General features: G+C 48.9%; 1 protein-coding gene across 1 annotated transcript in view; it reads right to left on the bottom strand.

Annotated features, from left to right (window-relative positions):
* Positions 1–15,913, bottom strand: part of LOC144946127 (uncharacterized) — a 55,045-nt gene that overhangs the window by 27,521 nt on the left and 11,611 nt on the right. Inside the window, exons 8-14 of the mRNA XM_078874891.1 lie at positions 14,921–14,956; positions 13,566–13,601; positions 8,384–8,443; positions 7,073–7,198; positions 6,033–6,104; positions 2,946–2,981; positions 2,699–2,758 (exon numbers count right to left, since the gene is read on the bottom strand). Coding sequence (XP_078731017.1) covers positions 2,699–2,758; positions 2,946–2,981; positions 6,033–6,104; positions 7,073–7,198; positions 8,384–8,443; positions 13,566–13,601; positions 14,921–14,956 — 426 coding nt within the window. The remainder of the gene's footprint in view (positions 1–2,698; positions 2,759–2,945; positions 2,982–6,032; positions 6,105–7,072; positions 7,199–8,383; positions 8,444–13,565; positions 13,602–14,920; positions 14,957–15,913) is intronic.

Here is a 15,913-nt window from a genome sequence, read left to right as displayed (position 1 = left end):
GTCCATACAGGCTAAAAGGGGTGGGGGGGGGGGTCGTTGCCTTTTGCTTTGCCCAAATGTGTAAGGAGGCATTGGAGTGAATGCACGGCGAGTGGGCACATGCGGGTGGTGGCTGCGATGTGTGGTTCAAATAACGTGTGTGTCTGCTCAATGCAGCGTGATTGAAGAGAAGTGGGCGCAGAGAGAGATTGAAACCACTGGGCCCTTATCTCCGGTAGAGAAATGAGCCGAGCGAAAATGTGTCTGGATTCAAGTGGACGCACGCACGCACGCGCACTCATGCACCAGCGCACGCACCCCATGCGCGCGCGTGCGTGTGTGTGCATAAGAGGGAGCGGTGGTGTAGTGGTTAGCGTGCCGCACTATGAACCCGGCATGACCCGAGTTCAATTCCCGCTCACGGGCAACGCAAGTGGCGATTATCTGAACGGGTCATGGCCCTCCCCTAGGTCGGCTCAGGCTCCAATGAGTACATGGTGTGGTGTGTAAACATCGTCACCAGGGAGACAAAAGGTGGCTGGGCGTGGTGCTGGCTACCTCATGCATTAACAGCACTTGCCCCAACAGCCTGTTCAGGCTATTCGGGGGATCTTTGTCCTTCATACATTCCCAGCGCATCGGTACGTGTCTTGCAAGCACAAACCCGCGAGATGCACATGCGCGCAAACTCTGACGTACATCGATGTCAGAGGTGTGGCTCAGTGATCGTTGCAAGCAGCTCGTAAATGGGAAGGCTGAGAGTTCAAAGCCTGGTTGGGGCTTGACGCCGGCCATCATCCCTGCACGGTCAATAAAGTGAGTACCGCTTTGTGCGGACGTCAATAATGGTTGTTCTCTGGATATACTCGCCCCTGTCATAGGAATGTGGAATTTTCACCAATAGCTCAGGGCTATGAATAGGAGGCGAGTACAGCCTCAAGGAATAACTTTTGCTTTTTTTGTCGCAATTAAAACTAAATTCCGCCAATTTCAGAAATTAAATGGATCGTCACAATGCAGCAATGCAACGTGAATTAAGAATAGATTATTTTTTATTTTAGACTTTAAGCGATTCACCCACTTGCACAACAACAACCGCCGTTCGTCACTAAATGGCAGCAACGTCACCACGGCTTTTGTGCCAGGCTCGGTGCATCTTGAGGGCAATCACGCGAAGTATGAAAGGCTGGCAGGGGGGTCACGGGACAGAGCCAAGTGTTCAGGGTTGACTGCGATGAATTGGTAGATGCACCAGCTCGATGTTTACACACCGCACCAGCTACTCATTTGAGGTTGAGTCGACTTAGGGGTGACCCAGGACCGGTTCAGATGATCGCTATCACTGGTGTTGGCCATGAGTGGAATCGAACTCGGGTGACCAGGTTAGTAGCGCAGCGCGCTAACCACTACAAAGGCAAAGATCCCCAGTATAGCCTTAACAGACTGTAGGGGCAAGTGCTGTTAAGCGAGCACCTATGAAGGCCGGAATGGCACACGAGGGGGTGGGTGGCCAGCACCACGCCCGGCCGCCTTTGTCTCCCCAGTGGCGATGTTTACACACCGCACCAGGTACTCATTGGAGGCTGAGTCGAGCTAGGGGTGACCCAGGACCGGTTCAGATAATCACTATCACCGGTGTTGGCTGTGAGCGGGAATCGAACTCGGGTCGCCGGGTTCGTAGCGAAGCACGCTGACCGCTACACCACCGCTCCCCAAACCACTACACCACCATGCACACACACAACACCAACAACACACACACTTACACAACACCAACAACACACACACTCACATAAAACCAACAACACACACACACTCACACAACACCAACAACACACACACTCACTGAACACCAACAACACACACACTCACACAACACCAACAACACACACACTCACATAAAACCAACAACACACACACACTCACACAACACCAACAACACACACACTCACTCAACACCAACAACACACACACTCACACAACACCAACAACACACACACTTACACAACACCACCAACACACACACTCACACAACACCAACAACACACACACTCACACAACACCAACAACACACACACTCACACAACACCAACAACACACACACTCACATAAAACCAACAACACACACACTCACACAACACCAACAACACACACACTTACACAACACCAACAACACACACACTCACACAACACCAACAACACACACACTCACACAACACCAACAACACACACACTCACATAAAACCAACAACACACACACACTCACACAACACCAACAACACACACACTCACACAACACCAACACACACACTCACATAAAACCAACAACACACACACTCACACAACACCAACAACACACACACTCACACAACACCAACAACACACACACTCACATAAAACCAACGACACACACACTCACACAACACCAACAACACACACACTCACACAACACCAACAACACACACTCACACAACACCAACAACACACACACTCACACAACACCAACAACACACACACACTCACATAAAACCAACAACACACACACTCACACAACACCAACAACACACACACTCACATAAACACCAACAACACACACACTTACACAACACCACCAACACACACACTCACACAACACCAACAACACACACACTCACACAACACCAACAACACACACACTCACACAACACCAACACACATGCACACAGGCACAAATACGTACCCGAATTCCAGGTTCACCTCTCTCTCCTCTCAGTCCAGGTGTTCCTACCCCAGTCTCTCCCTACAACAAGGAGGAGTCACACGTCACGTGAAGACAATTCATGAAAAACTGAAACTTCACATTGCCGGCGATCATTTTCCTCGTATCCTACTACAATCCGTCGAATCGGGCGTTGCAGAACTGGCTGAAGGAATCTCCGCGTGCCGAGGATACACAGCAAGCGGCTGACGTCACTCGGCAGGCTTACCTTGTCACCCTTGTCTCCCCTGGAACCCACAAGGCCCTGCGGCGCACAAACACAACGCAGACGTTCACACGTGACAAGAGAAACAACGCAATATGCAATGTCCTTAGCAACACATCCCAGTTTTTATCCATATGTGTTCCTTGGATTGTGGCTATGTAGGGGAGCGGTCGTGTAGCGGTTAGCGTGCTGCACTATGGACCCAGCAGAGGCACGAGTTTGATTGGCGCTCACGGCCGACACCGGTGACGATTATCCGAATCGGTCCTCTGTCTCCCCCTAGGTCGATTCAGCTTCAAATGAGTGCCCGGTGCGGTGTGTGGGGAGACAAAGGCGGCCGGCCGTGGTGCTGGTCACCCACCCACTCTCGTGTGGCGGGATTCGCAGGTGCTCGCTAACAGCACTTTCCGCAACAGGCTCTTAAGGCTATATGGGGGATCTTTGTCTTTGTCTTAGTAGTAGTTGTATGCCAAAGGTCTCGTCATCAACCCTCCGTCACCCGACAACATTGCCACGCTGACAAAGATTGAATTTGTACTTATCAATGTGTTGGTGAAATTTTTACCAATACAGCTCCCTACCCTAGGTTTAAAAGCTTTCTCACGACTGAAGTCAAGATCAATATTGACTTAAAGCTTTCGTGACTGCAGGAATTCATATTCGTGGGTCTTTCGGTAAGAGTCACGTAGATAGGTTCAAAGAAAATAACAAAAAAAATCCGACGTTTCGATCGAAACACAAGCGGTCGTCTTCAGGAAAAAGGTTTTTCCTGAAGATTTTTCTGAAAAAGTTTTTTCCTGAAGACGTGTTGCGATCAAAACGTCGGAGTTTTTTTTGTTATATTTTAAAATTTTCTTTTAACCTATCTACGTGACTTTACCAAAAGATCCAAGAATATAAGATCAATATTGTTCAGAAATGCTATCAATACATCAACACGACTAAATTACGTATTTATCAGCGTGACAATCTTGTGAGGGGGTCAAGGGTTGTTAATGAGAAGAATTTTGGCATCAAACTACCGCCACGATGGCATAAACCTAACAACAAATATGGATCACTGTATTGGCTTCAAAGACCCGATGTTTAAAGCTAACATCCCAGTTTTGTTGAGAGCACATTGTGACATTGCAAAACCCTCAATTTTTATATAAATATATTTACCAGGTAGTTCAGAGCGCTATTAGTTATTTTTCAGGTGACCTGGCCGCACGTGATGTTAACTTGTCATCCAAATGGCTGACATGACCATCACAGTAAGGAATGTATAGTTGCAGTCGAATAATCTAAACACGTGTTGATTTTAAATGTGGAGGGGGACAAAACCAGAGGAACCCGTTAAACAATCCACGCGACCACCACGGGGAGGGAGACTCCAACAGGCATCGACAAGGTCCGGGATCAAACCCTTGACCTCCTGCGCACCAGGCGAGGTAGATGACACCTCAACGCCATCGTCAGAAAATCTGAGATGAAAGTGTCTCCCTCCACGCTCCATCGAGCAATGGAAGCGGCGCTTACGCCAATCGGCGGCGCTGATCCAGTGGTGAGCATTCCACATTCCCATGGCAAGGGTCAGTTGTATCCATTAGGCAGCCACTGTTGTCGTTTCGCAAAGTGGAACTTATTCGACTGTTCGCAGACAAATAGCAATGGGCTGAGTCCATCTCCGAGTGGGAATTGGACTCATGAAGTTTTCCCATTGGGGGGTCCATCGCTCTGACCTCATCACCGCCGTGCAAGATGAAGATAATCAAGGCGACGATTTTGCCGCGTAAGTTTTTAGCGGAATCCGTGGCCGAGGTGCGGGAAAAAAAGACAATTCGCGGAAAGGTCACAGAATAAGGTCACGAGGTGCCCCACGTGCAAAAGTGTTTATTTCTCTTATAAAGTCGATGTTTCTCATTGTATTTATACGAAAAAAAAACTTTACAAATAACCGGTGTAAACAAAATATATAAACATAAATAGAGCTACCAATTTTTAGTGAATATATTGGCATATTCAATCGATTTTGGTCGAACCGATTCAAGATCTCAAAATATGGGGGGCAGTTCTGCTCTGCCAGACCTCCACACCCTCCCCACACTGCACACCCACCACACTGACTCTCCGTAATGACACTCCAGCCGTTCCCATGCTTTCATGGACTTTGTCCGCAGTGCCGGAGCCGGCGGTGGTGGTGGCTATGCCACGTGGCTGCCATAATCCAGCGCTAAGGAGGCAGCGGTGAGGGAGTTTGTGGATCACGGCAGACACAGATGTTGTTGTGAAACTCCCTTCGCGTGAGCGTCGAGGAGATGTCCGTAACTTGGCTCGCCAGGGGAATACCGTACAGCAGAAAATGTGGACTCCGTGTGGGGTTGAGTGTTTGACCGTCGCATGCGCGGGTTCTCTCTGGGAGCTTAGGCTTCCTCCCGCATCTAAACACTCATGAATTGGTCGATAACACCTTCGTATATCGAGGACTGCAGAGCTTGGGAAATTGTTGGCTCCGACTCATCGCACAGCTGCCTTCCTGCTTGCTCTTGGTTCCAAACCTCTGAGTTGTTTTCTCTCTTTCTCTTCGCGAGCGAGATGACAAGTTGAAGTTATTCGAATTATTGCGATGTCGATTTCCACCACCACCCGTGGTGACCTCTGGGACGAGATCGCAGCTCGCAATATACTTTGTGTTTGGAGGAAACTGAACCGTAAACAACAGCAGCTACTATCGCCACTCATTCGGTCCGTGCTTTGATGTGCAAGATCCCTTCAGAGCGACTACGTTTATGCATTCAATTGTTTTGTATTTCCAGCACCACTGTGGCAGAAGTTATATTCCCAAGTGGCTTTGCTTTTCGCTCGCATTATAGAATGTACGTAGTCATCCTGTTACGTTTCAAAAAAACAACAAACTTTGTATACTTCCCTCTCGTTCAATCTACGGGAGACACTTTGCACAATAATACGGTCGTGCAATTGCTGCATATTGAGTGATATTGCACACGTGCAGATCAACTGAATAAAATGTATATCTTTGTTTTACCAAATTTTATTGACACACAAGCCACGTTTACGATGTGGGATGGTTGTCTGTGTTGCACCTACCGGAGGCCCTATGGGTCCAGGAGGGCCAGACGGGCCCATGTCACCATCCCTGCCAGAAAATCCAAGGGGACCCTGCAAAGAGAATACAACAGTGGCATGAGCGAAATCTGGAATAACCGGCGTGGAATTTTGGCATTGGCCATCAAGGCAGGCCGAAAAGCTCGTTCTTTCAAAATAGTGATTCAGATAGTTCCCACAATCGTTTGAAATAAAAAAAATAGACTACGGGTAGATATAGTTTGTAGAGGAGCAGTGGTTAGCAGCACTGTCCAGCGGACCCGTGATTCCGAGACCATGGGTCAAGTGCCAACTGGGTGACCAGTTTCCATATCTGATAGACGGAAAGAAGAGACGGCGAGGTGTTGTGGTGGCATTGTCATTATCATCATCAATGCCAATAACCATGAAAACCCATTCATTTTTAACTTGGCCTTTGACACTATACAAATATCCACGTGCATTTGATACAATAACCCTCTGTATATTTATTGTTATTATTATTGGGTCGTTTGTTAATCCAGGAAAGCCTCACTGAGTCTCCTGACTCTGTTTCAGGAGGGTTTCCTGGTTGTATGGCATTCTCTCGATTATAAAAGAACACATTTTTTTTTATCTCAAAATAACCCCAATAGTTGGGGTGAGTCTTATAGTTCAGAGAAAACGGGAACAGCAACTACAAACTATTTCTAAACTACTTTTATTTTACTAGGTAAGGTCCACGGAGCTGTAGAACTCTTCTTCAGAAGCAAACTGACCACAAATGAGACCCTAAAGGCAAGTGGCGTATCACGTGGCAATGCACAGCGGCCAAATACTCTAAACGCACGTTTCTAAAATGTGGAGGGAAAAACCAGAGGACCCGGAGAAAAATCCACGCGACCACAGGGAGAGAGACACCGCAAACTCCAAATACACAGCAGCAGGCGTCAGGGTTGGGATCGAAACCCACGACCTCCTGCACACCAGGCGAGGTAATTAACATCTCGTCACGTATCCCAGACACGTGTTTCTCCGTGGCCTGGTTAATCAATGTCAGTCACCTTCTCTCCCGGAGGGCCTATCTGGCCCGGTGCGCCAGTCTCTCCACGGGTCCCGGCAAGGCCGGAATTTCCCTGGATCCCTTGAGGACCTGGGTTCCCGGGGAGGCCGGGCGGACCTGAGACTCCCTGTGAAAGGATATAGACAAGGAAGAAACATCACGCAAAGCCATGGTATTCTGCAATGCTTTTCCAAACGTGTGTTTTTGATGATCCTCAAGTGCTGAGAATCAAACTCAGGTCACCAGGCCCTTAGAGTAGTGCGTGAACCACTGTGCCACTACTCGCCACAACATAAGACAACGATCCCTCCAAAATCCTTAAGACAGGCATGCGCTGTTAGCGAGCACCTATTAAGGCCGTCACGGCACACACAAGCCGCACCTCCGATTAGCATAAGAAGCTCAACATACACACAGGCATACAATCGGGTCGGCGGTCAACAGCACACTTGGCCAACTTTATCTCTCCAGTTCTGATGTTTATACACTGTACCAGGTACCCATTTAAGGCTGAGTCAACCTAGGGGAGGGCCCAGGTCGTGAGCAGGAATCGAACTCGGGCCACCAGATTAGTAGGGCAGTGCAGTAACCACTGGACTAGCGCTCCCCAGATGACACACACGCACCACACGCACGCGCCCACCTACGTAACTGTATCAGCATTGCTAATAATGATACAATAAAGAAACAAATGACGGAGAAAGTTCTGGCTAATTTCATCCTCATTGTGATACCCACCACATATCAATATAATGCTGCGCTCAATTCCCCCTGCACAGGGTAAGTTCATAATAAAAATGATTCATCTCTTAAAAATGCGACTGAAAAATCCGAGTAAATGAGACCAGTGCATCCCCGTGGGTGTTGGGATTGTATACGCTTTGAATGATTGTGCGCATTACAGCGTGTCTAATTTAGCCACATGCGTGCGTGCGTGTGTCCATTTAGGGAGAGCCGGTAGTGGAGTGATTAGTGCGCTGCGACAAATTCTACAATCCAATTTCAAATGCTGCTCAAGGCCAACATCCGTGGTGAAGAATATAGACCGGTACAGAGCTCCTTCTTTGTCGACTCCGCCATAAATGGGAACCTGGTGCAGTGTGTAAACATCAGTACTGGGGAGATAAAGGTGGCCCGGGGTGGTTCTGGCCAAACCACCACCTCGTGTCCCAGGCTGACCTTCATGGGTGCACGCTAACAGCACCTGCAGAAACAGTCTGTTGAAGCTATATGGGGGGAGGATTTTTGTCTTCGCTGGAATTCTTTTTGCGGTGTGCTGGTAAGTGCTTTGGTAAATTTATAGGGTTGTTACCATCTGCCCTGGGAGTCCAGGTTGCCCACTGGGTCCGGGAATTCCTATAGATGGCTCACCCTGTGTATAAAGAATGAAAGCACACACACAGACACACACACATGTGAGTACGCACACAACCACACACATAGGAATACACAAACATGCATGCAATACGCACTTACCAGGGACACATGCACACATTCATATGAATACAAAAAAAACCCAAAGATCCCCCGAATAGCCTCAACAGGCTGTCAGAGCAAGTGCTGTTAGCGAGTAGCACCTATGAAAGCCGGAACACACGAGGGGGTGGGTGGCCAGCACAACGCCCGGCTGCCTTTGTCTCCCCAGTGGTGATGTTTAAAAGTCTGTTGAGGCTCGTCGGGCGATCTTTGTGTTGGAGGGCAGTCTAACTTTCCGGGAACGTCGATATAATATAATGCGTAGATGACAGTTTCTATTATAAAAGCCCGGCGTTCCGTTTGTCCGTCGACAAAATTGAGAGCCTTTCAGAAGGCCTGAATCAGAAAGTTTTCGAACGAAGTGGACCCCCACCCCCAAACGTGGTGGTAAAAAGTTGATCCAACGGAGTTGTAAAAATTGTCGAATTTATTGTCACCCCCCAAAAAAGAAATGTATTCCATAGGCACATCTGCCTACACACCCTACATACGATAGTCAGTAGTATCTGCACACATTGGGGGAGGGGGGAGAAGAGGTCATCGGTGGGGGTGACGGGCAAAGCGCAAAGTGCCTAAAGGCCCTCCGCATGATGTCAGAATAAGGCCGGCGAAATTCTATTCATATACGACACTGTTTTGTAACTCTCCGTTCTCGACTTTGGTACATTGACTCAACAAGGCAAGGCAGCCGTTGCATAACTTTCGCAAACGAATTCAAACGCATCTGCAGGGAACGGCTTCGAAGGCTCCTCAGGGTTTATTTGCGCCGTGCAGCACTGGGACAGAGATGGGATCGCAAAGTGTCCCCGCGGCCGTGGGTTGCCGCGAACACGGCGAAGGAGTTTGCGAGCCCTTCGGAGCTTTCGAGAGATTGATGGCGGGATTCAAACCGTGGGGCGGCCAAAAAGACCGACAGTGGTGAAATAAAAAGGGGACTTTTTTTGCTTTTGCAAAAGGGGCTCCTCTTGCGGTGCCGGCCCCAGGCAGACGATTGGTGCTGCTGGGATCCTCGGTTCAGCCACGCGCACGGTTAAGTCAGGTCCTTCTCAAGGGGCGGTAACTTGATGGTTTCAGCATACGCGGAGTTTGACTTCTATATTTGGGGTGGGGTGGGGGGGTTTGCTTTGTCCCTCACATTATGAATCGCAGGTGCACATACTTATTAATTAAGTTATATATATGTTTTATTAATTGTAAGCTACTGAAAATAAATTAATAAAGGTATCCACTTTTTTGGGGGGGGGCGTTGCCCCCTCGTGCCCCCCCCCGCAAACTCCACCCATGGGTTTCAGGCCGGTTACCTTTGACCGCACATAAAACCATTATTTCTTTTTTCTCGCCAGTTTTCAGGACAAATTTGTGTATATCTTTGGCCTCATCAACTGAGCCTCATCAACTGAAAAAAACTATTCAATGATTGACATCAGGCAAACTAGTATTTTCTTAATAGAATATAAAACTATGCCATTGAGTTTTGGGTGAGGGACCGATATAAAGTGATTTTAGAATTAGTTCTATGATGCCATCTTCTGGGGGCCATTCCAGATACATTGTGATGTTACACTGCTTTTTATCCCAATGGAAACGTCTTTTCCTTATGACATTACATCAACCGCACCTTGGAACGATGAATTATACTTATAAAAATTGTCAGCCCTTTGTTCATCCACTGCTGGATGATGGCCTCCCCATGCAGATCAGTTGATGAGGCTAAAGGATATCACTCACCACTGATGTTGGTTATGAATCACGGTGGCGAGATGTTAACCACCTCGCCTGGTATACATGAGCGCGTGGGTTCGATCCCCGACCCTGACGTCTGCTGTACGTTTGAAGTTCATGCGTCTCTCTCCCTGCGGTCGCGTGGATTTTTCTCCAGCTCCTTCGGTTTTTACATTTCACATTTAGAAACATGCGTTGAGTATTTGGCTGCGATAAATGTCTACATGATAAGCCGCTTCATTGAGCTATCATTTGTGGCCAGGCCGCTTTTGAACAAGAGCTCTATCGTACAAGGGACCTATTCCGGAAAAATAAAAATAGTTTACAGTTTACAATCCAACTCAGATCACAGGGGTCAAAATCCAGTGCATCAACCACTGCGTCATTGCTTCTCCCACCCTTTTGAGTTCCCAATGATTGAAATTGATTCTGACAACTGCAAAGTCTTTGAGAATTGAATGATTATCATCATCATCATCATTGTTAAATCCACTGCTGGATGAAGGCAACCCAAACCAAGCCGGGCCACCACGTCCCCCAATCCTGATTTTCAACAATTCACCGAATTCATCGCTGCGTCTCTTCTGGTCGACGACGTCCCAGTCAGATGTGTTTTTTTTGCTCATTCATCTACCATCGCCTATTCTAGCCATGACCGCTTCCTGCCCAAGCCCCACTATCCTTTACAGGCAGTGTGAATCTTGTCAATTATTCACTACATCACTCGTGGCTTGTACTCCAATGGTAACAAACACACATATATTCGGAAGAGCATAAAAGGAGATCGCTTGCGAGTCGCACCTTAGCGCTGCTGTTTTGTGGCACCGTGTGGTGCTAAAATAGTTTTTTTTCAGAAACAGCCGAGCGCGCGAGAGAGGGAGAGAGAAGTATGTGCAGATTTCGATTCATCTTCACGTTGTGTTTCTATTCATTTATTTTGCCGGTGTTCTACTACCTGCCTGTTCCGTGGCTTCTACTACTGAGCAAGACAAAGAGAAAACGGAGTACGTCTCGTACTCACTCACAACAGCCCGTTCTTTCCCAGCCGCCTTGTTTAACGCGAGCCAAACGCGCGTTCTCACGTTTGGCCATCCATTACGGACGCTTTACAACACAACAAAATCTGGGCACCCTAAGTACTGTGTTCGTCATCTCTCTGTGGCCTCCGCTGGGGCTGAGTGCTGTTTGAAAGCAGCTATTGTGTGACCACGTCGAGGAGAAGGCGGTGTAGTGAGAAAGATCCCGCATTGTGAACACGGTGAACCCGGGTTCACTTTGCCGGCGATGGTTAACAGAAGTGGTGGCGAAAGCTCTTCGAACCTTGCCTGGGACTAGTTTAGCCATGTTTGTTTGTTGTAGTACGGAGTAAGACTGATGGCCTTAATCTAAGTTGTCTTGTGGTTGTTGTTGTTTGACTTGCATCCCACTGGGATTTTTGCACACAGCGTTTGTGTACGGTGTTTTTTCTGCAATATTTTGCTGTCTTTTCTTGGATTTTCTGTTTGCACTTAGTCACATATTCACTTTAATATGTTTTCTTGTTCATGTTTTTGTTTTTTGTTTGTTGCGGTTGCACCCGATTCAAGAGCCGAATGGCTCACAGGGCTACACCTAATAAATGAACTTGAACTTGACTTCCCTGCAGTACCACAAAGGCCCTGTGTAAACGTCAGCGCTGGTCATACAGAAGGTGGCGGAGTGTGCTACTGGTAACACCACCCCTCCATGGGCCTTTCCCTTAACCAACCGGCGCTGGTGAGCGTGGTGAAGTTTGGTTGAATCAGAATATTTATTTATCGTGGAAGTTATTTTTCACAGATGTCCAGTCGGGGCGGGTGAGAATATTACAACAAACTCCACGATCAACACAGAGCGCAGGCCCCCCCCCCCCTCATCCAGCAGTGGAATGATAATGAAATGCAGCTTATTATTATTATTATTATTTCATTATGGCCAGCCACCTTTGTATCCCCAGTCCTGCGGTAATGTATTGCCTTCAAATCCTGACACCATGACCAGGCATTTGAACGCGTGACTTGAGTTGAGCTCTCGATCGCTCTAACGATAGCACCACCCAGAATAAACATACTCCATTCTGTGGTGTGGATATTGGAGCGAGTGTTGTTAGTGAGCACATATTAAGGTCAGAATGGCTTTAAAATTAATGGCCTTGATAGGTGGTGGTTTTGCCAGAATCAAATATGCCCAGTTGCCAATGCCTCCCCAGTGCTAATGTTTGCACTGAAAAAGCAAGCGTGCCTTTTTTTTACTCAGGCCAGTTCCAGCTAGCAGGATTCGAATCTAGGGAAGATTTGAATGAAGACAGTGGAGATTGTAGTGCAGTGCAGCAATAATAATAGGACCAAAGTAAAGACGACAATTTTTAAAATAGTTTTCTTGACACAATCCATCCACTGCATAGCCTTCAGGGGAGCTCATAATTTCGGCAGCCATCGATGCCGCACAAGCAAACTCTGGACCGGTCGTCACATCCAGCGTCTCATCGGCAGAGTCAGACTCGCTTCCACCGCCGCTGGTGAACTCCCAGGTGCTGAAGGCAAGGGCCCTCTCTTTAAGATGGTGGTTCCGAGCTCACCGAAGATGTTGAAATACATCACTCAAAATCATCACGAGCGTCACTCTGCAGAATGTACAACAACAATATCAACTTGTGACGCACCACAGGGTAGTCACACGTTCTCGTAGGGAGAGCAAATGACTCGGAGAAGCGAGGAATCACAGACGAGCAGAGAAACGGGTAGCCACGTGGCGAGCCGATGCCAAATTACCACCCCTCCAAGCTCTGCAGTCCTCTATATATTAAAATGTTATTGGGCAATTAACGAGCGTTTAACGTGCGGAATAAAACCGGAGCGCCCCTGGGGAAAACGCCACGCGTGCGACGTGGAAACGCTCGATCCCACACAGACGGAGCGCAGGTGGGGGGGGGGCATAGCTGAGGGAGGGGGGGTAACGGCCTCCATCTCGACGCACAACGGGAAGGGAGCTGCACGACGTCCGAGCGGGCGATCCGTCCAACCCAAACCCAAACCCTCGCCGCCTCCCGCACCGCTGGACTGGAGGCAGCGGCCGCCCCGTTGTGTGGCCACCGTTGCGGTGGCGGCTGCCTCATTGGCGGCGAATGTTTTGTTGTTGTTGTTGTCGCGCGTACCCCGAGGGGCGCGCACCGATCCCTGTCAGCCACCGACCGTTCAAAGGCGTGCCAGAGATATATATATATATATATATTTAAAAAAATACAGAAAAAATAATACAACACGGTTAATGAAGCTCACCTTGTCGCCCTTTTGTCCCGGTTGGCCTTTGAATCCCTACAAGAAAGAAAAAAAAAGAGAGAAAAATAACCGCCGCGCTAATTGTAAATACTGCAGCGCGAAGATAGCGATTCAATATGCGCAGTTCATGCCTGGGCCGTCCGCAATCACTCCGTAACGAGCAGCGTCATTGTTGTGCACGATGCAATGCCTGCGCGCGTACCGCTGGCAGGTGCATTACGCCTCCTACCTGGCCGCCTAATTAAGCTAACAATTTGTATTACTGTGGCGCGCTTTCCCATTATAACTTCAAAACCGTAAGGGCCACAAACCCCCATTATGCCATGCAAATTTTGTTCGAAATTACGTTGGCCCGCTTCGCGCCAGTTTCTTTGAAAATGTTGCCCTGCGGATGAATTCAATGCGGGCAATGGAATGACCCCAACGCGGGGGGTCAGCGTTGCGGTCAGAAATGAGCCGAGTGAAGCCTGAAAAAAAAAATACAAACGCTGCCCCTGGTATTGTTCTGATGTTCAATGTTCAAGCGAGAGTCCCACGCTGTGAGACCCCCCCCATCCCCCCTGCCCCCCATCTCCCCTGCCCCCCATTTCCCCTGCCCCCCCCATCCTCCCTGCCCCCCCTCACCCCCCCCCCAATAAGAATGCACAAAACCTGATTATATGCGAGGTGGCCAGGTGGCTGATTAAACCGGGTTCTCAAGCAGAACGTATTTGACTGCGGCAACAAAAATCATATTAAATTGGGTTTGTCAATTAATTCGGCTCGTAACAAGCCAAAGGCGCGCCCCCCCCTCCTCCTCTCCGCCGCCGCAGCCGCCACCGCGGTGTTAACGAACTGGGCTTGCGCGCACTCCACAGAGGTCGCCGGTTCGAAAAGACGGTGCCAGTCCATGAAGTCTCCCCGCACCACCCCTGTCAACCCCTCAGTCGCCGTGCAAACATTGGTGTGCGCCCCACAGGTCCGTGCGCGGTAGGGGCAAAGCGCGTGGGACTCGCCACCACGTCGCGGTGTGGAAGAGTCGCGTGAAATATCCTCTAGCAGGGGGGGCTCTCTTGTCCACTTTTGACAGCCAAAAAGGGAGGCAGCACACAAGCAACACACACACGCGCACACGCGCACACACACGCGCGCACACACACACACGCACGCACGCAGACGCGCACACACGAGTGGATGACCACCGCGGAGATGGAGTGATGAAATCGGCGGGCGTGCAAGGGATTCGACGCATCGTCGCCGTGCAAAGTCCGTGAGCGATGGTGACGTTTTGGGCAGGCGTTTCATCCAGAAGCGGAGAGATCATGGGGGACGACGATGGCCACGATGGGTCTTGATAAAGGCTCGCCGCGACTCACCGTTTCTCCTGGATCTCCTTTGTCGCCAACGTCACCCTAACGCGCGCACGCAGCACGAATCGCACGCACGGCAAACAGAAGCAAACGACACGCGGCCGTGCGTGAGCCGCCACGAAGGGCAATCGGCGACGGATCACGAATAACATCGAGAGGTGGGCGGGGTGGCGGGTAAAAAGCGTCGTCATAGATAACGATAGAAAGAAAAAAACTCACAAGCCATGATACTGCGTCACGTTGACAGCGGCGCACGGGCAGGAATAACCAATACTCAATCACGCTGCCCGAGAAAAACAGTGGTGGGAATGTTGCCGGAACGCCGTGTGTTGGGAGTGAACATTTGAACCCCACGGCCTGCATTCTGGAAGGAATGAAGGGTTCGACTTTTTTTTTCATTCCCCCACTGATCCTCCTCCCTAAACTTTCCGTCAACTTAGTAAGGCTTCCGTAGGCGTGCGTGAACTCTCCTGCGATCTGAATGAACTGCCCTGGCCGTGCCTCTGTATCAGCCAGGCAAAAGAAGACCCAGACATTGGATTAATCACGACACAGTATGTGTATATATATAGTCAATAGCTACTTCTTCTTTTGTTCATCATTAAAAAGCCATAACAAAGTAATCACCTCTGAAACATGGCTTTTCTCCAGCTATGCGCTATAAAACAACACTATTTTGGGGCTAACTCGACCCTTGGTATAAAAAAAAATCACCTCACTCTACGCTTGGCACATTCGCATTTCCCACGTGACTTCATCCCATTTCCACCCCTGCCTAAAAGTAAAAAATATACATAATTCCCTTAACATGCGGCCCTAATACTGATGGCTGTAGGGTCTGCGAAATCCCTATTATCTTCCTATTATCTGCCGTTATCCATGATTTTATCAAGAATGGACAACGAAGCTGCTTCCAAATACTTGCAATGTCGCAGAGCAAATTCATCCTATGAGTCTCTGTGTGAGTCTATGGGTTTCCGTGTGAGACTATGGGTCTCT

The sequence above is a fragment of the Lampetra fluviatilis genome, chromosome 40 (assembly GCF_964198595.1).
Source record: "Lampetra fluviatilis chromosome 40, kcLamFluv1.1, whole genome shotgun sequence".
Classification (NCBI taxonomy): Eukaryota; Metazoa; Chordata; class Hyperoartia; order Petromyzontiformes; family Petromyzontidae; genus Lampetra; species Lampetra fluviatilis.
This window is presented reverse-complemented; position numbering and strand designations above follow the sequence as displayed.